The sequence below is a fragment of the Leucoraja erinacea genome, chromosome 7 (assembly GCF_028641065.1).
Source record: "Leucoraja erinacea ecotype New England chromosome 7, Leri_hhj_1, whole genome shotgun sequence".
Classification (NCBI taxonomy): Eukaryota; Metazoa; Chordata; class Chondrichthyes; order Rajiformes; family Rajidae; genus Leucoraja; species Leucoraja erinaceus.
In genome coordinates this window covers 65,598,741-65,623,534 of record NC_073383.1, presented here as the reverse complement: position 1 = coordinate 65,623,534, position 24,794 = coordinate 65,598,741, and the positions used below count along the sequence as shown (strand labels likewise).

At 38.3% G+C, this 24,794-nt stretch overlaps 1 protein-coding gene across 3 annotated transcripts in view; it reads right to left on the bottom strand.

Moving 5' to 3' along the window:
• Window positions 1–3,811: 3,811 nt before the first annotated feature.
• epc2 (enhancer of polycomb homolog 2 (Drosophila)) overlaps window positions 3,812–24,794 on the bottom strand; it is a 64,311-nt gene continuing 43,328 nt past the window's right edge. For all 3 annotated transcript variants that reach the window (XM_055638690.1, XM_055638691.1, XM_055638692.1), the window contains exons 9-14: window positions 23,825–23,973; window positions 21,720–22,060; window positions 21,156–21,274; window positions 18,111–18,270; window positions 10,672–11,005; window positions 3,812–8,537 (exon numbers count right to left, since the gene is read on the bottom strand). In XM_055638690.1, the coding sequence (XP_055494665.1) occupies window positions 8,468–8,537; window positions 10,672–11,005; window positions 18,111–18,270; window positions 21,156–21,274; window positions 21,720–22,060; window positions 23,825–23,973 (1,173 nt within the window). In that variant the 3' untranslated portion in view covers window positions 3,812–8,467. The remainder of the gene's footprint in view (window positions 8,538–10,671; window positions 11,006–18,110; window positions 18,271–21,155; window positions 21,275–21,719; window positions 22,061–23,824; window positions 23,974–24,794) is intronic.

Sequence of the window (24,794 nt, the reverse complement as noted above, 5' to 3'; positions counted from 1 at the left end):
ATGCCGAACAACTTTGTTTCCCCTTAGTCCCACCTGCCTGCACTCATACCATAACCCTCCATTCCCTTCTCATCCATATGCCTATCCAATTTATTTTTAAATGATACCAATGAACCTGCCTCCACCACTTCCACTGGAAGCTCATTCCACACCGCTACCACTCTCTGAGTAAAGAAGTTCCCCCTCATATTACCCCTAAACTTCTGTCCCTTAATTCTGAAGTCATGTCCTCTTGTTTGAATCTTCCCTATTCTCAAAGGGAAAAGCTTGTCCACATCAACTCTGTCTATCCCTCTCATCATTTTAAAGACCTCTATCAAGTCCCCCCTTAACCTTCTGCGCTCCAGAGAATAAAGACCTAACTTATTCAACCTATCTCTGTAACTTAGTTGTTGAAACCCAGGCAACATTCTAGTAAATCTCCTCTGTACTCTCTCTGTTTTGTTGACATCCTTCCTATAATTGGGCGACCAAAATTGTACACCATACTCCAGATTTGGTCTCACCAATGCCTTATACATTTTTAACATTACATCCCAGCTTCTATACTCAATGCTCTGATTTATAAAGGCTAGCATACCAAAAGCTTTCTTTACCACCCTATCTATATGAGATTCCACCTTCAAGGAACTATGCACGGTTATACCCAGATCCCTCTGTTCAACTGTATTCTTCAATTCTCTACCATTTACCATGTACGTCCTATTTTGATTTGTCCTGCCAAGGTGTAGCACCTCACATTTATCAGCATTAAACTCCATCTGCCATCTTTCAGCCCATTTTTCCAAATGGCCCAAATCACTCTGTAGACTTTGGAAATTCTCTTCATTATCCACAACACCCCCTATCTTGGTATCATCTGCATACTTACCAATCCAATTTACCACACCTTCATCCAGATCATTGATGTACATGCCTGTGTGTAAATGTAATGTAATTATGTGAAGCACTTTGGGGTCAATGCAAGTTGACTAAAAATGTTTTATATAAATAAGATTATTATTATTATTATGACAAACAACAAAGGACCCAACACAGATCCCCGAGGCACCCCACTAGTCACCTGCCTCCAACCCGATAAACAGCCATCCACCATTACCCTCTGGCTTCTCCCATTCAGCCACTGTTGAATCCATCTTGCTATTCCTGCATTTATACCCAACAGTTGAACCTTCTTAACCAACCTTCCATGAGGAACCTTGTCAAAGGCCTTACTAAAGTCCATATAGACAACATCCACTGCTTTACCCTCGTCAATTTCCCTAGTAACCTCTTCAAAAAATTCAAGAAGATTAGTCAAACATGACCTTCCAGGCACAAATCCATGTTGACTGTTCCTACTCGGACCCTGTTTATCTAGATGCTTATATATATTATCTCTAAGTATCTTTTCCATTAATTTGCCCACCACTGAAGTCAAACTAACAGGTCTATAATTGCTAGGTTTACTCTTAGAACCCTTTTTAAACAATGGAACAACATGCGCAGTACGCCAATCCTCGGGGACTATTCCCGTTTCTAATGAATTTGAAATATTTCTGTCATAGCCCCGGCTATTTCTACACTAACTTCCCTCAATGTCCTAGGGAATATCCTGTCAGGACCTGGAGACTTATCCACTTTTATATTTTTCAAAAGTGTCAGTACTTCTTTTACTTTGAACCTCATAGTATCCATAGCTACTCTACTAGTTTCCCTTACCTCACATAATTCAATATCCTTCTCCTTGGTGAATACCGAAGAAAAAAAATTGTTCAATATCTCCCCCATCTCTTTTGGCTCTGCAGATAGCTGTCCACTCTGTCTCTCCAGATGATCATTGTGTTGGCTCATTGAATGCTACTTAAACTGCTCCTGGAAAATCTTTCAAGGCAATATGGCCTCCGATATTGTTAGATTTTTCATTCTAACAATAGTCCATTCTGTAATAAGTCAAACATAAGACCGAGGATAAATAATCTTCAATTATGAGATCTCTCTACGAGCTTGTGCACTAAATTTAGAAATTGCATTGATTTTGAATATTGACATAAACATTGATTTTGTCATTAATTGGGTAATAACTGGTAACTTTCTTGGTCATAAAGCTTGGTCTAACACCTTATTTGTATGAACCTTTATATTATTGCAATTCTAACCCACTGTACATATTAGATTGCTATATAAAATATTTGAATGAAAGTACATTTGCAAATTACATTAGACAGGAAATTTCAAAATGTTAATCTATTGCCAATAAAACAAATGCCGACAATTCTCCAGCGAATCGATGTGCAAACTCAAGATCAGGATAATCCCACCTTGCATCTCTTGTCCTTCTCAATGATAGTGATTCCAGAAAAGCAAAGTGGAGTCTAATTAATGTTACATCCAGTGATGAAAAGAGTAGCAGATCAACCATTCCTACCTGCCCCGATAGTATTGGGTTTGAATGGGTTTTTTTCTTATTTAAAAACTACTTGAAGAGATGGAATCTGCAGGATTATCAATCCAATGCTTGGTAATAATAATAATAAATTTTATTTTTTATTTATTTATTTGCAGGCGCCTTTCAAAGTCTCAAGGACACCTTACAGAAAATTAACGAGAGAAAAAACATAGTCGGAGTAAAATAAATAATAAGGACATCACCAATACACAAATTAAAGACAGAATTCGCTCCAAAGACAAAAAATCATAAACACAATGTGAAGTGGGATAGATAAATCTTTCTCTAGTAAAACATTTGTTAATCCTAATATACAACTACCCTTTCTTTGCCTGGTGCTATCCATTTGAACATATTGTCTTTTAGGACATAAGCCACCTCTGACAGTATATTCAGTTTTCTACAAAGAAGCAAGGACTACTATACTTCCAAAATACTTTTAGAATTTAGAGATACAGCCCACAAACAGGCCCTTCAGCCCACTGAGTCCGCACCGACCAGTGATCACCTGTACTCTTAATACTATCCTACATATTAGGGCTAATTCTACAACTTATTAACCTGCACGTCTTTGGAGTCTAGCAGGAAACTGAAAGACCCAGAGAAAATCTACATGGTCACATGGGAAACATACAAACTCCATATGGACAACACCTATAGTCAGGATTGAACCCAGGACTTTGGCGCTGTAAGGCAGCAACTCTACATCTGCGCCATCCACTTGTGCTAAATAAAATGGCAAATTCTCATATTTATACGTTTTAATAGAAGTATCATTTTATTAACTATTGTGTTACTATCTACATACCTGCTGAGATCAATTATAGTTTGGAGTGCCATCTTGTGGCATTCTATTATCTATAAGCAGAAATTAAAATGCAGGTTTGAAAATGTTACATATCTTTATGAGCTGACAAGCCTTGTGAGAAAAGGTTGGACAGACAAGGCTTGTATCTGGTGGTGCTTAAGAGTCAGAAATGACTTAATTGAACGCAAAATCCTGTGAGGATGCTTCCTCTTGTGTGAGAAAGAACATAAGGAGTAGCCTAGCTAATTAAATACAAGGCAAAAAACTTTTCTTGAAGGTCATGAATATGATGAAATCAGTCTTTTAATAACATTAGAGGCAAAATAGATATTTAATAAGCAAATGGGTGAAGGGAGTAGAGTGGAAATTGGACTTGATATTACAATCAGATTTAATATATGATGGAGCAAACTTCGGTAGCAAAGTATTCTACTCATGTTCCTAATTTGTATTATTTAAAAAACAAGATATTTCACCCACCTTCTGATTATAATCAGTTTCAATGATTTGGAATCAGTTATTATCAACAATGGGATACAGAATGTGGAACTAAATGGAGGTGGAATTATTTCGCAATCTTTAGCAAGTTGCCTACCCAAACAAGTTGCATTGCTCCACTGTGCAGATTATTCTTGATTTGAGGCTATTCAGGGTAGAAACCTATTGGCAAGGTATTTGAGATACCTATTTGAAATGCATCATGTAAGGGAAGGCTGTATGAAAATCATTCCTATCATTGGAATTAATGACCATATTCATCTTCTTCCTCTTCTTGCATATGGCGTGCACAGCCTAAAGTTGTCGGACAACTTGTTCTATTTGATCGTGCACGCCGGGTTGATTGCATTCGTCGAAACAGGGCGGACCACGTGAAGGTTGCAATCTTCCACCCCCCCGCCCCCATACTCATGATAAATCATAAACGAAAAAACACCTCCAATTACAATTTCGCAAACTCCAGGAAATATTACATGAACAGAAATTTCCAACTAGTTTCGAAAAATTCTGAGACATGCATCTTGTGCAAGATTTGCCTCATGATTACAAAAATTAAGTTCAGGCTAATGTAAAGGCCATGCAGCAGCCACATTGCTTACACAGCAGTGCGATTCTGACAACCATGAGCTGTAAATCATTGGCATGTTTTACTCTGGATATGTGCACAAAATTCATACTGAAAATTGCAATGTTAAACACAAGTGGCCTCAGTTTCTAGTTACAGGTAAAACAATTGGCACTCTAATAGAGCAGTGGATTAGCACCAGCATCTTGGTCAGCATTTATCCTCAAATATTACAAAAATATATGGCCATCATATTGCCATTTGAAATGGCATTGCGCAAATTCACTGCTTATTCTGTTATGACAGTGAGAACATTGCAAACGTCAATTACTGATGGTTGAGGAATATTAGGTAAATCATTGGTTGTTCCTAACAGTGGTAAATTTTAATAACTCCTGGTAATTAAAAAACAGAATATGAAAATCTCTCAGGTCATTTCCAGCGTAAAATGATGACCTCATCAGTACTATACTAAAGTCAATCTAGATTATTTACTCAAACCTTCTCAAAGTAGGATTAAACAAATGTCAGTTGTTGGACCTCATTGTTGCAGGATCAAAAATCTCTCCAAACTATAAAGTGATTACCATTCCCCGACTTAAATGGGCACTCCGATGCCAACAGCTAATATTCTGCATTACAGTTTAGCTGTAATTTATAGAAAAAATAGAATTTTTATAGTATAAAGGACAATCAACAGCATGAATCATTAACTACTAAAGTGAATCTATAGTCCCCAACATTAATACTGAAAAATGCCGTGCTGTGGCACACATTCAAGGATGCTTTTATCTTTAACAGAAATACGGCACATTCTTACCTGCACTGAGAGTTTTTTTTAACATATGCTGCTAGAATTATCATCACCCAGTACTAAGTTGAAGAAGGTTTCAATTGCCGTACTGTTAGAACTACAAAATCCAATTAATTTGCTGGTGCCAATCGCATTCTACTTTTGCCCAGCAGCATAAACTTAACTTGCTGGAAATCTGTAATAACTCAGAAAATGCAGCGTCAGATTAGGATGCATGTACGAGTATAGACTTGCCGTCCTATTTCTCTCTTCACTGATGGTCCCCGACGCTGAATATTGTCCTGATCTAGTGCCAAATGTTTAAAAAACTGCCCATATTCTTTAAAGAGCCAATTTACATTCATGATTCTAAAATGGGAAGGATAATGATGAATGCCAAACTATTGATTTAAAAAAATCATTGAGACATTCAATTTTACAAATAACTATAATGTGCCCCAAGTCAATATTTCAGTGCAGTCACAGAAATGGAAAACAATTTTATAGACCAGAGCCTGTCCCCTTGGATTTTTTGATGTATTCCAATATTAATGAAAATGACACTTTAAAAAAGCTGCAAATCTGAATTTTAAACAAATACATTTCATACAAGAAAGTGCTTCATAAATCATCCATAATTTGTTCCACAAATTTAAAAAATATGGCTTACACTTAAATTGTGTCAATAAATTAAAAGGAGTGTCTAGAAACAGGATAGGATAAAAGCATTTTTGATGAGCAACCATGTTGAGGCTGTCCAAGAAAGCATCAATGTAATCACAAAAGGCAACAAATGTACACATAAAAGTTCCAGCAGAAAGGTACATATGTGGTAAGAATCAAACAAAGTTACAGATGGTAGTATTTTAGATTGTGTAGTTATGAATGAATTTATAAAGATGCTGTAAAGGACAAAATCTCTTTGAAACAGGCTAGAATTCTCCAAAACAGATGCAAACCAACATAATATTAATTTGTTTAAGAAGGAACTGCAGATGCTGGAAAATCGGGTAGAAAACATTAATGTACCAGTCACATAAAAAATGACATGCTGAATATTGCAGAGTTTTCAACAATGGAAGTTAGTTTCTAACCAGAAGGCAGAGCAGCAGCGGGCAGGTTTAAAGAACGTTGTTTGATTGGATCATTGAGAGACACAGCAGCTAATAGGAAGTGATGCTTTAGTAGAGCTGCTGTTTTAATAGAGATTGAGTTCTGAAGTTGAAGTACTGTTTTGAGTTGAGGCTTTGGCTTGAAAGGCTAAGTGTACCAGGAAGGGTAAAAGTAGGCAGAGTGCAGGAATCCCTTGTGGCCACTCCCCTTGAAAACACATTATAATTAGTGCAGCACAGGAGATTCTGTGGCCACAAACAAGTTTACAGAATGGCGTGTTGCCTCTCTGGTGTTAGGATCCAGGATTTCTTGGAGCGGCTGGAACATTTTCAAAGGGACGGTAAGCAACCAGGAGTCAGCAGGGACAAACCTGGGGTCTACTGGCTGGTGAACCCGACATCTGTGGTGGGAAAGTTGTTGGAAGGGACTTTTGAAGACAAGATCTTAAGCATTTGGAAAGGGACAACTGATTAGGAAGTCTATTTCTGATGTGCTGACTCTTCCTAATCACAAATCTGATAAGAATTTTTTGAAGAGGTCACCAGAAGGAATGATGAGGGCAGGGCTTTGTATGGACTTGTCTGTATGGACTTTAGCTAGGCTTTAGACCAGGTCCTACCTGGAATCACAGATGAGCTGGCCAATTGGATTCAAAATTGCCTTGGTGGAAGGAGGCAAAGCTTAGTTGTGGAAGTTTTTCTCCCAAATTGACGGCCTGAAGTGCCTTAAGAGATAATGCTGGGTCTACCGGTGTTTGTTAAATACATTACCGATTTGGATGACAATGTAATTAACGTTGTTTCTGTGTTGTACGACTATGATGCTCAGTTGCTACTGAATTTAGGATTTAGTCTAATGTTAGTCATTTATAGCATATTTGGACACAGATGTGGTCACTCGTCTTCTGTACCAAACACAAAGCAATAAATTGCAGCGAATAAAAAGTCATTAAATCTCTTAACCGATATCTTGGTACTCGCATGCTTCAGCGATGGTACAAAATAGCTGGTTTGATTCAGAAAACAATGTGCTGATCCAATGGAAGTTTCATACTCAGGCATTTGATTTGCTGATGGTTTTGTCCAGAAAATGCCAGCAAATCCCAAGCAGCCATACCAACTGTACTCTATGAAAACCCACACCTTTATGCAAAATATCACCAACGCAGGATTTGTTTCATCTAATATCCAGGACGAAATGCAAATTTCTTGCCAGCAATCTATTTGAAAGGGCCAAATCACATCAAAATCTTTCCTGAAAATCTGTAAATGTATTATACGAGATAGAGAATATTTACTTTCGGAATCAGTTGGATCAAAACCATTAAGACTTTTGAAACACGGTTCTTTACATCTGTCAGCTTGTAACGTGAATGTTTGCTTTGGGAAATAATGCTAGTCCAAACCGATATTCTGATATGTATGTTTAATTTCCCTGCATTTTTTTTCACTTAACAAGATCAAGTAACAAGGAAGTTGTCTGATGTAGTGCTGACACTAACATTCCAATACTAATACTGTTGAAAAGGCCTATGTAATAGTAATTGTATAAACTCATAAAAACACTATAGTCCAAACATAAAAGTCAGACAGTCTTTCTAACCTGTTACTTGCCTTGCAGCCACAGGGAAAGGAGCAAAATGGAAGTTGATCATCTTCAATTCTGTTTCACTACCCTCGCCCTCCAAAACAATAGAAAATACTATTTTTGTCTTGACTTAAATGTCTGATAAAGAAATGTCACTTAATATTTACCAAACATCCATCTATTCAATTTGAGAGAAAAAAAATTGAGTGAAAACTTTACAATGTACAAAAAATGACAAGGATTTACATGGCCTACCTAAATATCTTTAAATTTTTTTTAAGCACAAAGTTGATTTGTACAAGTTACAAAATGTAAACATGGCAAAATAAATAGTTAAAACAAGTGACAAAAGGATCCCAATTTCATGCTCATGATCCCATAGATTTGTGTCATATTCATTCTGTTGTAATTTCAAGTGCAAAGCATGATGAATATCTAGTATTCAAGTAACAGAAATACATAAGATGATACAAATAAACTATTATACAAGGTAGTGATCACCTGAACTTTACAAAATTTACATTTATATATTGACAATTTTATTTTACAATTATGATATGACGCCATTCAGGTCCACATTTAGCAACTGCAATCCATTGGATGCCTTATTCCAATTCAGTCTGGAATAAAAGATTTCCATCACTGTACATCTTGGATGAAGTGCTTTGGACGTCATTATGTCACCTCCATAGCAACCGTCTTGTCTGCAATACCGTTCAATAATCTCTCTGGTTCACTGCTCTCCCTACGAGAAAAGAAACCATCATTAATATTTTTCAGGTGTCATCTGCTATATGCACGTGTTTCCGTAACGTAAATTGAATATAACCATTGATGAATTAGGGGACACTATTTGTATCCTGAGGGCCGAATTGGTTAAAATACAAATTTAGTCGGGAACGAAAAAAGGAGCAAAATGTAACTGGAAATTGTCAAGCAGAGGCGGAAAAACCCACTATCTTGCAAAAACAATTTTTTTTTTCTGTTTAACTCCCCCTAACCAGACACTATTATCTGTTAAGGATACAGTTGCAACTTTCACCATGGGGGGCTGAAATTAAGAAGCAATCTTCGAGTGACACTTCTATTAAACTACTAAACAATGAAACATACAGCCTTTAGGATTTTTACAGTGGTAAAAATAAACTTCTAGTTATTAAAAGCTTATATTTCTAAAAATCCTGCAAGGAAATGTAACTTTGTAATTGTGTGTTTGAAACTCTAATCACTAACCCCCTTTCCCCATTGACACAATTGTTTTTATAACACCATTTTCTATAATGAGATTCCTTCGAAACTACTGTTTCGAAGCAGAAGTACCTACATTCCTTAAGATAAACACAATAGATCCAGTTTTAAAATAGTCCTACTGAATTATTGTCTATTTCTATTTAAATAATAATCAGCAATCAATATACCATAATACATAAAACAAATAAATTGATCAATTAAGGGGTGGCAAACAAAACACAGTTGGTAGAAGTGTTGTCTCGCAGTGCCCAAGACCATATTTTGATCCTGATCTCGGGAACTGTCCATACGGAGTTTATACATTCTCCCTGTGACCATGTAGGTTTTTGCTGGGTGCTCTGATTTCCTCCCACACTCCAAAGGCATGCAGGTTTATAGATTAATTGGCTTTATGAAGTTGTAAAATTGTCCCTTGTTTGTAGGATAATGTTAGTGCATGGGGCGATCGCTGGTCGGCACGGATTTGGTGGGCCGAAGTCTCTCAAGGCTAAAGTGTTGTCTGTGTGGAGTTTGTACGCTCTCCCTCTGACTACATGGTTTTTCTCCGAGTGCCCGGCTTTCCTCCCATATCACAAAGATGTGCGAGTTCGAAGGTTAATTGACTTCTATAAATTGCCCCTAATGTGCAGCAATGGATGCGAAAGTGGGATAACATAGAACTAGTGTGAACAGGAAACCAATGGCGGGTATAGATCCGATGGACAGAAGAGCCCATTTCCATACTGTATCTTTCAATCAATATACTGTTGTACAAACTAGGAACCGAAGTAGGCTACATAACTCTGCCATTCCAGACGATTGTGCCTGATTTGATTATTACTTCAACTCCATATTCCTGCCATCTCCGGTAACTTTTCACCTGTAACGAAGCTGTCCAACTCCTCCTTAAAAATATTCAAAGATTCCACCACCCTTTGATGAAGAGAGTTCCAATTACATTTCCTGAAAGGAAAAAACTGTGGAATCCTCATGCCCTAAATGGCCAACTCTTAATTTTAAATAGTGTCCGGCAAGTTTTCCTATTCTTCTATCGCAAATCCAATAATAGATTTCAATCCAAAACACTCTAAAGAATAATCTGAAAAATATCAAACTTTAAACATTCTATTTAAATTAGAAATTTGTAGTTATGAATTTGTAGTTTTAATTTTAACATTTAATTTGTAGTTTTGAAATGACTATTTATTCCACAGATATTCAGTAGGATACTTAAGATAGTAAACAAGCTTTAAGCAACTGCTTTCTCCAATTGCATTCCTTGGATTTATTTCCAACGTTTGCCTTCTTATACAGCGAGTCTACTTAGTTTTGTGCCCTGGTGAGTGAAGGAAAGACCGGGGAGAGACTTTAGGGGGGGGGGGGGTTAAGAAGAGATTTGCTAGACATGGAAATGGAAAGGACTTCCATTGGGTTGGAATTGGAGTGGACTTAAGTGGTCTGAAGACCATGCTTTTTTTTTGCTGACATTACAGAACCCCCAGTCTCAAAGGAAACTTGACACCTACAAAAAGTAATCAAATATGCATGTTACAGAGGGCTCCTTAATCTATACACAAGAAAGAGCAGAGAAAGCAGTTCACTCTCAGAATCTAATCATACCCCAATTAATTGTGTATATTTTTACTTACCTAGCCAAGCTACTGATGGCACTACTGGGGGTCACCTTTGGCACCCTGTCAAGGCTAGTAGCAGCTGTGGCCAGCTTTAAGGCAGAAGGAGAAGGTGCTGAAGTCCTTGCAGTGAGATGCACATTGACAGGAGTAACCACATTCATACTGTTCAGACGCACAGCTGTACCTATACAGGAATTGTTCACAGGAAATGACTGGGGACTGCTTGTGCGTAATGCAGGGAACACATGATTTGCTGAGGTGCGATTGACAGTTCTTATAAGTTGTACAGTAGATAATCCTGGGCTGGAGGATGAAGTAACATTCGAAGGTTGAAGATTTCTATAGGTACCTGTGAAACAAAGCATGAAAGTCAATTAAAAGTAGACTCCTCACGTACAAACACTGATTCCCTTTATCATTCATCTGTTCACTGTGAAGGGCTTGATTGTAATCATGTATACTCTTTCCACTGACTAGTGAGTATGCAACAAAAGCTTCTCACTGTACCTTAGTACACATGACAATAAACTAAACCATTTTGCTCATACAAACGATGCGTGGAAATACTTTCAGAAGCTCGCGCTATTCACAAAATGGAAGAAAGATGATGGTTTAGGACAGAATATGCGGACAGATCACTCAGAGGTATGTGAAGTGAGAAAAAGTAAAGAAAAAGTTGGAAAGGCTGAAAAAAAATGCACGATGAGCGGGAACAAGAAATTGGGTAAGATGCTGAGTGAACAACAGAAGTCTGTCTTCAAAAGAATTTGTGGATGGTCGCTATCTACAAATCAAGTAACTGGATTGTTTTTAGCACGAGGGGAAGATCACTCAAAAGGTCCAGTGAGAGAAATACAGTTGCATGGGACCACACTATCAATCGTGCTCTTATAAAATATGACGAGGGAATATTGGACTGATACCTGCCAAATTAGGCAGAAAGCCCAAATGAAGTACAGTACGAGTAGTTTACACCAATCTTTGCCAATACAATGCTGTCAGAGTCCTGGGACAGGAGGATGTGGTTGAGATCTTGAATGGCACTAGAAAGAGATCGTGACATGGGATATATTTTTTTTGTGTGGATTGATGAAAATATCCATGCTAACCTCTAAAGGCAAATCATGTCCAACCTGACAGGGGTTTTGATGAAGTTCAATGAGGTTTCAGATGAAATTTAATGCTGATAAGTGATAAGTGTCACTTTTAGGTAGGAAAAATGAAATAAGACAAAGAATGTTAGAGGGCACAACTCTAAAAAGGGTTATTAAAAGAGATCTGGAGGTATGTGTGAATTCTTGCTATTGAGGGAGTGCGGCGTAGGTTTACAAGGTTAATTCCCGGGAAGGCGGGACTGTCATATGCTGAGAGAATGGAGCAGCTGGGCTTGTACACTCTGTAGTTTAGAAGGATGAGAGGATATCTCATTGAAACATACAAGATTGTTAAGGGTTTGGACACGCTAGAGGCAGGAAATATGTTCCCGATGTTGGGGAGTCCAGAACCAGGGGCCACAGTTTAAGATTAAGGAGTAAGCCATTTAGAATGGAGATGAGGAAACACTTTTTCTCACAGAGAGTGGTGAGGCTGTGGAATTCTCTGCCTCAGAGGACGGTGGCGACAGGTTCTCTGGATGCTTTCAAGAGAGAGCTGGATAGGGCTCTTAAAAATAGCGGAGTCAGGGGAAATGGGGAGAAGGGAGGAACAGGGTACTGATTGGGGATGATCAGCCATGATCACATTGACCACATTCGGCCGTTCAAGTAGGCTGGCTCGAACGGCCGAATGGGCTACTCCTACACCTATTGCCTTTTGTCAATAAGGTACAGAATGAAGGTGGAAAGAACCAAAAACAGTAGAAGAAAAAAACGTTTAAATTACTGAGTACCAAGGGCTTGCAATGCACTGTCAAGAAAGAAATAAAGGCAAATTCAATTGTAATACTTTAAAGGGAGTTGTTAAGTATCTGAAAAAATTAGCAGGGCTACAGGGAGAGAACGTAATTGGATTGCTCCTACTTATGGGCGGTAGGAATATAACAGGCTTTTTGTTACCACATAGGATGAAGCTATTTGCAGCATACCTCATAAAACTGTGATGCGTATCTGCACTAGCTCCATTTGTCTGCATTAGGCCGACATCCATCTGCACCTTAACTAACTACCTGTCCAAATGCCCTTTAAATGTTGTAATCGTATCTGCATCTACCACCTCTTCTGACAATTCCAGATAAGAAATTATAATTTTGTACCAAGAACAAGTTCAGTTTCTCCTGTCTAAATCTTAAAATTTTAAAATCTGAGTTGGATGATCAGCCATGATCATATCGAATGGCGGTGCAGGCTCGATGGGCCGAATGGCCTACTCCTGCACCTATTTTCTTTGTTTCTATGTTAAAGCTATAGATCCTCTTTTCTGAAACCATCCAAGTAAATTTTGTGGAGGAAACAAAAATATAAATTAGTCAACTTCAAAAGCTATATAAACAAAGAAAATCAAACTCTTCTGCATAAAGCTGTGGTTTATGCTACAATTACTAAAAATGATAAATTACTTAATTCAAAGAGACTAGTTCTAAGTTTCTGCTACAAACCATGAAAAAAAGTGACTAAGAGTTTTTATTTTGAAAAAAGATGGAATTGTTTAGATGAAAACAAGTTCCACTTTCTAGAATGAAAACTTGTCCAATGTCACCATTGTTAAACACAGGAGTCAAGGGTGGTTCATTATCATATGTCCCAAAATGGAACAATGGAATTCTTACTTGCAGCAGGACAGCAGGTATGCAAACTTGATATCCAGTAGATACCATAATAAACCAAAAGTTCATATATTTAAAAACCTACATAGAACATTACAGCCAAGAACAAGCTGTTCATCCCATGAAGTCTGTACCAAACAGGATGCCAAGACCAACTCTTACTTATCTCTTAAATAATCAATATCCCTCCAGATCCATGCGCCTATCCAAAAGTCTCTTAAATGCTACTATCGTATCTACCTCTACCACCAACCCCTACCAGGCACTCACGGCCCATCTATTTTGCAAATTATGTGCAGAATAGCATGGATTTATGGTTATCAACTATGTCACTGTGGAAAAAAGGAATTACACATGCTAGTTTACAAAAGACACAAACTGCTGGAGTAACTAACAGGGTCAGGCAGCATCTGTCTCACTGTAGCAGGGTATCCCATCCATTCTTGTCTCCTTCCTGCATTTATCTGGTGTTTTATTTAAATAGAAAATTCACTTATAAAATATATTTTCAGGGTTAAAAAAAAACACCTTGATTCATTCATATCCTTTAGACTTTGCCCTATTCATCTTAAACCTCTGCTCTCCGGTTATTTGATATTTCCATCCGAGGAAGAGGGATTTAACTGTCAATCTATCTCGCTCATAATTTTATATATTTCTATCAGGTCTACCCTCAAACTCCAGCGTTCCATAGAAAACAATCCATCATAGCTAAAAAAATCCTCTAATCCAGGCATCATATTGGCAAACCTTGCTTTGGAAAGCTTCAAATTCACATGAAAAAATTATAATTATTGGTTTCAACCTTTTGTTTTGGATGAAAGGATTATGAAAAAAAAAAAAATTATTGTGCAAATTAATTGAATCATGAGCTGATCTCGCTATTTTTTGATCCTGATCTCGCTATTTTTTCATCTAATCATTTTCTTTATCCACCATTCTTATATTTTAAACTGATAACATTCAAAATTAATTAAATACTAAATAACGTTACACTGGCATTGCGTCACTATTGTACCATCCGCAAACTATTTTATCATTCGAGAAGAACTCATCAGGCAATTTGCAAAATGGATATCAAGCATTTCCCAAAATGTATTCCAAGGGGGTGAACAAAGATCATAACCGTGCAACAACATTGCTCAAAATCATAGCGTGATTGCAGTTGGTAGGGGTGAGCCAAGCTACTATATTCAGTATTGTCAACAAGTGTCTGAAATTGGATCACTATCACCCAAGAAGATGCGCAGATGAGGTCACAAAAAGACTACTCCAAGAGATGCCTTGCTCATTCAGGAAAATAAGGAGGATCTGAGAAAGACAAGTGATGTCCTGAAGATAGATTTGGAGGCAACAGAAGTCTCAATAAGCTTATGTACCATGCGCTGCCACCTCCTTGGAGTCGGTCGTATGTTCAAAGACTGGTGGAGAAACAACTTTTAACTGCTACAATGTAGAAGAAATAATACCAGTGGGCCATAAAATATAAAGATTAGAAACAGAGAAAATAGGTGCAGGAGTAGGCCATTCTGCCTTTCGAGCCGGCACCGCCATTCAATATGATCATGGCTGATCATCCAAAATCAGTACCCAGTTCCTGCTTTCTCCCCGTATCCCTTGATTCCGTTAGCCCTAAGAGCTATATCTAACTCTCTGGAATAGATCCAGTGATTTGGCCACTGCCTTCTGTGGCAGAGAATTCCAGAGATTCACAATTCTCTGGGTGAAAACGTTTTTCCTCATCTCAGTCCTAAATGGCCTACCATTATTCTTAAACTGTGACCCCTGGTTCCGGACTCCCCCAACATCGGGAACATTTTTCCTGCATCTGGCATATCCAATCCCTTAAGAATTTTATATGTTTCTATAAGATCCCTCTCATCCTTCTAAATTGCAGTGAATATAAGCCCAGTTGATCCATTCTTTCATTATCTGTCAGTCCTGCCATCCTGGGGATTAACCTGGTGAACCTACACTGCACTCTCTCAATAGCAAGAATGCCCTTCCACATATTAGGAAACCAAAATTACATACAATACTCCAGGTGTGGTCTCACCAGGGCCCTGTACAACTACAGTAGGACCACCTTGCTCCTACTTGGAGATGTTACATTTAATTCCTTCGTCTAAATCGTTAATATATATTGTAAATAACTGGGTCGCAGCATTGAGCCTTGTGGCACCCCACTAGTCACTGCCTGCCATTCTGAAAACAGGCATGATATTTACCTCCAGAAAAAAAGTAGGAAGTATTGGCCGAGGGTCGAGGAGGACGGTTAGGCCCCCCCACCCAGTGGAGGTTCAGGAGGCTCCTGCATTTTCAATAAAATGAAAGCTTTCTGCTGGTAGTTTACATAAGAGAAGCTTAGAATTTTTCTAACACATAACCAGTAAAATACCACCCAAAAGACAAATATTTCATGAAATAAAGGACTTCTTACAGCTAAAAAAATATTTGCAAAAAATGTTACCTGAAATGTCTCTTTGCCTAGCACTGTGTGCAAACAGCAGAGAAAAAAATTTTGGCTGCAGCCATCCTCTGCTTTATTAACGGAAGATTGGCCGCAATGCCCCTCGGAGACTGCGTCTGATTGACCGGCGAGTGACCGGCACATTATGTGATTGGACACAATGCCCTTGGAGGCAGCGGCTGATTGGACGGGAAGAGATCGATTTTTTGATTGGATAGGTATTTTAAGGGAACCAGGTCGGTGATTGGACGCAACTCCCTTAGACATTGCGGTTGATTGTCCGCCAAATAAGGACCAATTAATTCCTACTCTTTGCTTCCTGTCTGCAAACCAGTTCCCCATCATGTCAATGCTCTACCATGTGCACTAATTTTGCACACTAATCTAGTGTGTGACCTTGTCAAATGCTTTTTCAAAGTCCAGATACACCACATCCACTGACTCTCCCTTATCCTTTCTACTTGTTACATCCTCAAAGATTTCCAGAAGATTAGCCAAGCATGATTTCCCCTTCATAAATCCACGCTGACTTTGACCGATCCCGACACTGCTTTCCAAATGCACTGCTATTATATCTTTAATAATCAACTCAAGCATCTTCCCCACTACCGATATCAGGCTAACTGGTCTATAATTCCGTTTTCCCTCTCCCTCCTATCTTAAAAAATGGAGTTACGTTAACCACCCTAGTACCCAATTGGATTGTGCGAACCGGAGAAAGGAGTTATGCAGTGATGAAAGCCATTTCCTGCTTCAGTTGCACATCTGGTGAGAAACTGCCCCATTGACCACAGACAATAGGTGCAGGAGTCGGCCATTCGGCCCTTCAATGTGACCATGGCTGATCATTCAAAATCAATAACCCGTTCCTGCTTATTCCGTTAGCACTAAGAGCTAAATCTGTCTCTTGAAGCATCCTGAAATGATGTTGTACTGGGGTTATTTCAGCTGCTGTGGTGTTGATCCACTGCATTGAATTGGCAGAACGATGAGATCATCTCAATATATTGCATTGAATAGAATAGAATAGTTTCTTTATTGTCATTGTAACATGGGCCATGTACAACGAAATTTAAAATGTCAGCCAGTCAGTGCAGCATTCAAACATTTCTAAAGCTAACGAAACATCCACGGTAAAATAATAAAGATAAGCAAATAAATAAAAATCACAGACAAAGCACGCATACACACCCAACCCTCCATCCTTCTGTCGATTTCACCGTTACCACAGTCCCTTAGTCTGTATCGCCCCTGCGTTCCTTGGCGGCCACATTTAGTACTTTTATAGCAGTGGGGTAAAAACTGTTTTTTAGTCTATTTGTCCTTGTCCTTGTGGATCTGTACCGTCTGCCTGACGGCAACAGTTCAAACAGGGCATAGGGGGGAGATGTCCTTTATTATATTCTGGGTTTTTTTATTGCAGCGGGCCTTGGACTGACCAAGGTAAATCCATCCTCTGGGCGTTCAATGGCCCTCTGGAGCGCTTTCCTCTGAGCCGCTGTGCAGCTGGTGTACCACACGCATTTGTGCTCTCAATTAGCAATGAGAAAAGGACAAGGAAACGATGTGTTGTTCCCTGAGACAGAGGCAGTCACCGAAGCAACATTTCAGCGATGTTATCAAGCTAATAAAATGCTTTGGAAAATATCTGAATTTGGTCGATTCCATGCCAAAGCATGTCAAAAACGATAAATGACCATGGCGGACATGTAATGTACTAAAGACATAATGGTGCAATGACCTGCACTGTGCCTTGCATGATAATGAGGTAGCCCTATGACATGTATATTCTCTTGTAATATTTGAATGTGTGCGTGATTCAATTAATTTGCACAGTACAAGGATGTATTGGCTATCTGCAGCATTCACAATGTTATCAAGCTAAAAAATATCTGAATTTTGAATGTCGATTCCATGCCAAAGCATGTCAAAAACGATAAATGACCATGTATGAATTCAAAACGCTTCCAAAACTGTAGCTGCTTACCCATGCAATTTTTGGTACATCACCGAAAGGATCATTGAATAAATCTCTAAAGAAGCTATGAAATACATAATACCAGTCAACTGATAGTCTGCTTTAATTAGTAACATTTCTGACACATCGCAAGGTACTCACAATTTCTAAGTTTTTGGCTTACCCCAGAGAAATATGAGAATTATTTTCCCCTAAATGCATTCATATTTATCACAGATTTCCAGACAAGAGCATTTTTGCCTCACCTGCAGATTGGACAACACCATTGACGTTTGTAGTCTGACCTGCAGCATCCTTGGAAACCTCTGCCTGACTTGGTCCAGGAGCACTGACAACAGCTGACGCTGCAAAGTGCGCACTAGCTGAATCTAGCGTTTTCGAAGAGCTGTCAGATATCCTGGATCCCTGAAAAGATAATTCATAAGTGAATAAGCCCCCAGATAAATGCAGGAAGGGGACAGGAGGGGATACCCTGCTACAGTAAAATAATTGACAGCCATAAATCATAGTATTCAACATATCTTGTAATATTGATAATTTGATACATTATTAAAAAAAACCAAGACCTAATAGAGGGAGAGGCTTCTTTACTCCATACTTCCCTCCTTCCAAAATCCAACCCTAACCATAATCTTTCCAATTGTGCCCTGGTTGCATTTAGTTTTCAGCAAACTATTCCAGTTACCGTATTTCCGGGAAATGAAGGCGCACCTGCGTCGAAGACGCACCCCATTTTGAGTTGCTAAATTTTGAAAAAAGGCTGGCGGGACATAGAATTTCTCACAATCAGAAAAATGAAAGATATGGGATGAAAGTTTACAACATATACATCAATGCTCATTAAATGCCAGAGACTGCACTATTCTAAAACAAAATTAAACAGAATGTTTCCAAATGTCTCTATCTGTGACAAATGTCAATACTTAGAAGCTAATCATACTTTTGTAAATTGCATAAAAATCAAAAATTTTGGACGGATATTTTAAAAATTATTTCTGAAGTTGTTAATATCCAAATGGATCCCGATTCAAAACTAATAATATTAGGAATATCAGAACAAAGCATAAAACTTACAATAAATCAAAGAAATTTCCTTGATTATAGTATAATAATTGGGGGGAAAAATGATATTAAAATTTTGGGGAAATCCAACAACCCCCACAATTAAAATGTGGATTACAGAAATGTCTGAGACCTTATACTTGGAATAAATTAGTCTTATCTTAATTGACAAATCAGAACTATTTGCTAGAATATGGTCTCCATTTATTGATTTTCTAAAGGGGTAAATTGGTTCAACACGGAAGCTGGACTGAAACTTGAATCCAGGACTAGATGAATAAATTACACTCTATAATCTACGGACCTATCTCCAAAATTGTGTTATTGGTAATCTTTTTTTTTTCACTCCCTCCCCTTTCTATCAGCTTATAGTTTCCTTTTTCTCTTCCCTTATTTCTTTTCTCTCTATAGCTCTATCTTTCCAAAAAAATTATTTAAAAAATAGAAGCTGTGTTAAAATGTAACTGGTAAACAAACCATGTTTTGGTTATATGTATATGCTTCTAACAAAAATATTAAAAATAAAATAAAAAAAAATTCAAAAGCATGATAATTTGATAAGCCAAAAAATAAACTAGGAACTTCTTGCAGCAAAAATAAACAAATAAATAAATAAATAGATAGAGTGACAATTCAATTTGCCCAAGGCTTCCAGATCTCCTCCATTCTGAATGACTAAGGGGTGGAGGGTGACGGCAGGTGTAGAGATGGTGGGAAAAACGGGAGCACACCGGGACAAGTTAAATCAGTTGTGATCTTATTGAATGACAATAACAATTGAGGTTACTCGCACGGACACAGTAGTAAGCTCCACCACCCGCTGTCATGTTATCCATCACCCACTGACCCGCTCCGCTCTATCTTTGCTCTTGAGCTGGTCCCCTCACTGTCTTGTCTACAATGAAAGACACGGACCAGGCAGTGAATGCCATACAGTGTCACCCAGTGCAGCAAGTGAGGCCATGTACTGCTCCCAGCAGCAGTCGGAATTTAAGGATTTGCGGGAAGGAGCTGACATGAGCGAGACCGGCAAGAGAGAGGTATTCAGACGGAGAGCACTGCCAGAGGTGAGCAGGCTGGCAGAAGGTGGCGACTACTTCCCTCCCCGGCCACAACGTGGTGACTCCGCACCCGGAGCACCACAGCAGCAGTGAGTGAGTTGCTGGCATGATCCCCGACCCCCTCTTTCTCAATGCTCCTGGCCATGCTGACCCAGGCCAGAATCCTCTCACTCTTGATGTTGCTGTACTGAGGGATAGCCAAGTCTATCTTTCTTGGCTAACAACTTAACCTTCAGCCTCCAAGACGCAGGTAAATTTTCGTGCCTTATTTTTAGGTAAAAAAATAGCGTCTTCATTGCTGGGAAATACGGTAATTACACACTAAAAAGCTTTGATTTTTAAATTTAATTTAATTACACTAAAAAAAGCTGATGCTTTTCCCTTCGATAATATCAGTATAGCTAATCAACCAATCTACAGAAAAAAATTCAACGAGTTCATATCTGTTACTTGGTTAAAATGCTTGAAAAGTCAAGTGATACCATATTAAATATTTACAATACTTGTTTAAAAAAATTGCAAAATAATTTGCAATTAAAGTTTTCATGGAGATTTAAGAAGTTGCTCTTGTACAACATCAGAGAGGTAAGGTATTCGATTAGCAAAACAGAAGAACAGGAAGAACTCAGTGGATTAACCAGCATCCATGGAGGCAAAAGTAGTAATGTGATGTTTTGGACATGAAATAACCTGAATACAAAGAACCATTTAGAGTACAGAAGCAAATATCTGAAATTATATTAACAAACATGGAAGCTTTATCGTGTACCTGTACACTGTGGATGACTTGATTGTAATCATGTATATTCACTGACTGGATAGCACGTAACAAACAATCTTTCACTGTACCTCGGTACACGTGACAGTCAACTAAAATAAACGTTCTTTGATAAATTTTAAGCTTGGTTATGTTCCAAACCAGGTAATGGCATTCCCAAGATGTAACAAAGGCAGTGTGATAATCCCTGATGAATGATGTCCATTTGAACCTATTGTGCTGAAGAAGTTATAGGCACTCACATTTGACCGGTACCAGTGTCAGTGCCAGATCTAAAGAAACACTGGATTCGCAACATCCCATTCCCCAGCTCAAACACTCTTCCTGTTACTCGGAGTAGCATTGCGTATAAAAGCCACGGTCGAATTTGCTACACAAGCCTATATTACCTGTGAACTTCCTTGCGAGACGTTTGAGGAATGTTGTCGTTGCATCTGTGCTAACTGCTGCCTTTGCATCTGAACAAGCTGTTGTTGATGGGTGTGGTACTGCTCTTCTGTTATGCCACCTATTAAGAAAATACCTTAATATCATTGTTGAATATCAGCTGAACAGTAAATAACCATAAATTGTCAGCCTGCGTAGTGGACCTTAGAATTTCATTTCTTCCCCCATCTGGATGACCATTCTATATTTCTGAAATTAAGCACATATATTCTTGCTTGCATGTAGATCATAAAACACAAGTCCTACATTCAATTAAGCAGTTTAGAGAGATCAACAGCTCGGTGTCATTATGAGGCAATGTAATATGTCTATGGTTTGCAGTTAAAGGTTTAATAGAGGTTTAAAGATTTATGAAAACAGTTACAATAACATCTAATTAAATAGCATAGTCAATATAGCAAGAACCGCCCAAGCATTACCAAACAGAAAATAAATGCACCAGGTCACACAATGGGACAATGGGATATTTGGGGCAGATGACAAAGACGAATAAATAAAAATCTTACCAGATATCCTATTCCTGCTGGTGATCATGGTACTTGATGATAAAATAGAAGACATTGGAATTCTTCTTTTATTCACATTCTGTCCTAATTTTTTGGAAGTACAGCGATTATCACTGTCCTGAAGCTGGGTTATCCGAGGCTGGAAGTGCCGTAATCGGCAAGCTTTAATATTGCTTAGTATTTCACTAAGTGACAGTCTATTTGTAAAGTCTTTATTGGAAGAAATGGTCCATGAGTCGTCAGATGAAAAAGCAGCTGGGGAGCTGGGAGATGACAGCATTTCTGGGTCAATTTGCCGTAAAATGTGATCATGGTCTGTGGATGCGCGATCTAGCAAATACCTAAAACGAGAAAGATGGCAGAGAAAAATACATATTTTACATTTGCTATTGATGATATAATCACAATATCAGCAAATTAAAATACAAATCCTGTTCCACTTTGCTTTCACATTCTTGATTTTAGCACTTCTGATGCATCAAATTTTGATTTTCCTTAGCAACACAATTTATAATTCATCCAATTTATTTCCTCATAATAATCATTCATGTATAATTGATTTGAGCTTCATGCACGGGACAAAAATTGAACCCCATTTGGACAAGTGCAAACATCACCAATTTTAATAGTAAATTCAGCTGTGTCGTTTCAGCCTAGCAAAAGCTAGCATGAAAATATTTTCTGTGCGTTAGATTATCTTTGGCATTTCTGCAATCTCAGCAATAGTGCTTGTTAGTTGCAATTATACTGCCCTGTATTATAATAGTGATGAGTCAAGACTTAATATACAAAACCAGTGTATTATGAGGGAAAGATCTGGAATTTTAAGAGAAAGTAGCTGAATGATCAATGGTCTTGGTGATCTGTCTGTTATTGTAGGGGAGTGGTGGGAAAGGAGAGAGTAGGGGATAGCAGCACATAGCTACAAAGTTGCAAAAAAATAGCTTAATGAGTCGCAGGCTTGGAGAACGTTTTGAGAGGGAACATATTGAAGCCATTGAGGGATTGCGAACCAATCAGGGCAGCAAACAAGAAAATTGGACAAACAAAAGTGGATATGCTAAAACATGGGCAATTTAGATAAATTCACTTAATAGAGAGCAAAAGACAAGAGCGGCATATAGAGCAATTACAAAAGTATACGGAGAAGAGGTCCAGCCACAAATGGTCTGAAGTAACCTGGAAATCGTCACTGCTACACGAGTAGAAATGGAAGATTTTTGCCATCAAATAAAAGATTATGTTGAGGTTATATGGGACACAGAGGTTATAACTTTATTAGATAGAACTTTACCCTGCAGCACACAGAGAGAACAAATCAAATAAATCCAAGCAAAAAAGATTTTCAGTCCTTAACAGTGCTCAATATATCTCTTAAAAGACAGCAAGATGCAAAACAAAACTGCACTGAGCAACCAAGTCTGCCTCCTCGAAAGTCTAAACTTACAACCAATAAAAAGAAGAAATATTCAGGTCATACATTTACAATTTTTTTTTGTCATCATTGAGATTTCTACAATATACAGTGTTTTGCTTTTATTATTGTTAAATTAAATAGAACATTGAACAGTACAATGTTTGTGCTAAACATGATGTCAAGTTAAACTGATCTCATCCACCTGCACATGATCCATATCCCTCTATTCCCTTGTACTTCAATTTGCCTAAAAGCCTCTGAAACGCCACTATCGTATCTGCCTCCACCACCACACCTGGCAATGTGTTCCATGTTCCCATCGCCATCTGTGCAAAACTTGCCTCGCACATCCCCATTAAACTTTCCCCCTCATCTTATCCCTATGCCCTCTGGTGTTGGACATTCCCATTCTGGGAGAAAGGTTCTGACTGTCTACCCCAACGATGCCTCTCAGAAATGTATATACTTCTATCTAGTCTCCCCTCAACCTGACATTCCTCTAATCCATGCAGCATTCTAGTAAACCTCCTCCACTCCACTGGTAAACCTTCAAAGGTCTTCCTATTATAGAAGAACAGCATTTCACAATTGCAGTTTTGTTGCACTATATTACAAAGTCGCTCAGTGCGCAATTCTTAAAATTCATTTCTGTTTTAACTGGTAACATCCACAAAGATTAATTACATACCTTCCCCCACGTCCTACTCGTCTTCGTGCTAAACCTATGCACCTTCTCGGAACAGTGAGTGTGGTCAAGCAATATCTATAACGTGAATCACTTAACCCAGCTGGTTCTGTAGTCTGCCATGGACAGGAACTCATCTGATCCACATTAGGCTATAAACAGACAAAAGATGTATGCATTAAATCATTAGTTAAGAATCGTTATTTGATTTATCATTTCTGCCATGGCTCGATAAAGGCTTCTTATGACCTTAAAATATCTGGTATGATCCGGTCAAGATTAAGGCAAGGTAAGAAACTGTCAAGATTCAGCTAATGCAGAACTGTTTTGAATTCAGTTAAAGACTTCACTGACAAAATTTGAAACGATAATAACTACACCAATTATCCAAGAATCCCAAATTGCCTCCTAGGAATTTTTCTAGTTTTTCATATTTTATTATTCTGTTATTTAATCCCATGCAAGCTCTCATTAAACCATCAAACCATAGTTATTTTGCTCGGGATTCTTCAGGCGCTATGCGCTGGAGAAGTTGCAGAGCAGATTCACCAGGTTGCTGTTCAAGAATCTGATATTTGTAAGTAGTAGCTGTTCCTGAATCTGGTGGTTTAAGACTTCGACTTCTGAACCTCCTACCTATGGTAGCAAAGAAACAAGGGCATGACTGGAATGGAAATAATTCTTGATGCCAGTTGTCTTTTAGCAGCATCTCATGTAGATAATTTTGATGGTGGGAAGGGCTGTACCTATGATGGAGCAGACACCACTCTCTACAACTTCAAGTATTCCTACGTATTGGAATTGCCAGACCAAGCAATGATGTCAGGGTATTTTCTGAAGTGCACCTGTAGAAGTATGTTCGAGTATTCAGTGATATGCTGAATCTCTTTAAACTTCTAAGAAAGTAGAAGCACTGGCACACTTTCTTCACAATTATATCTAGGTTCTAGGCTCAGGACAGGTCACTCAAAAA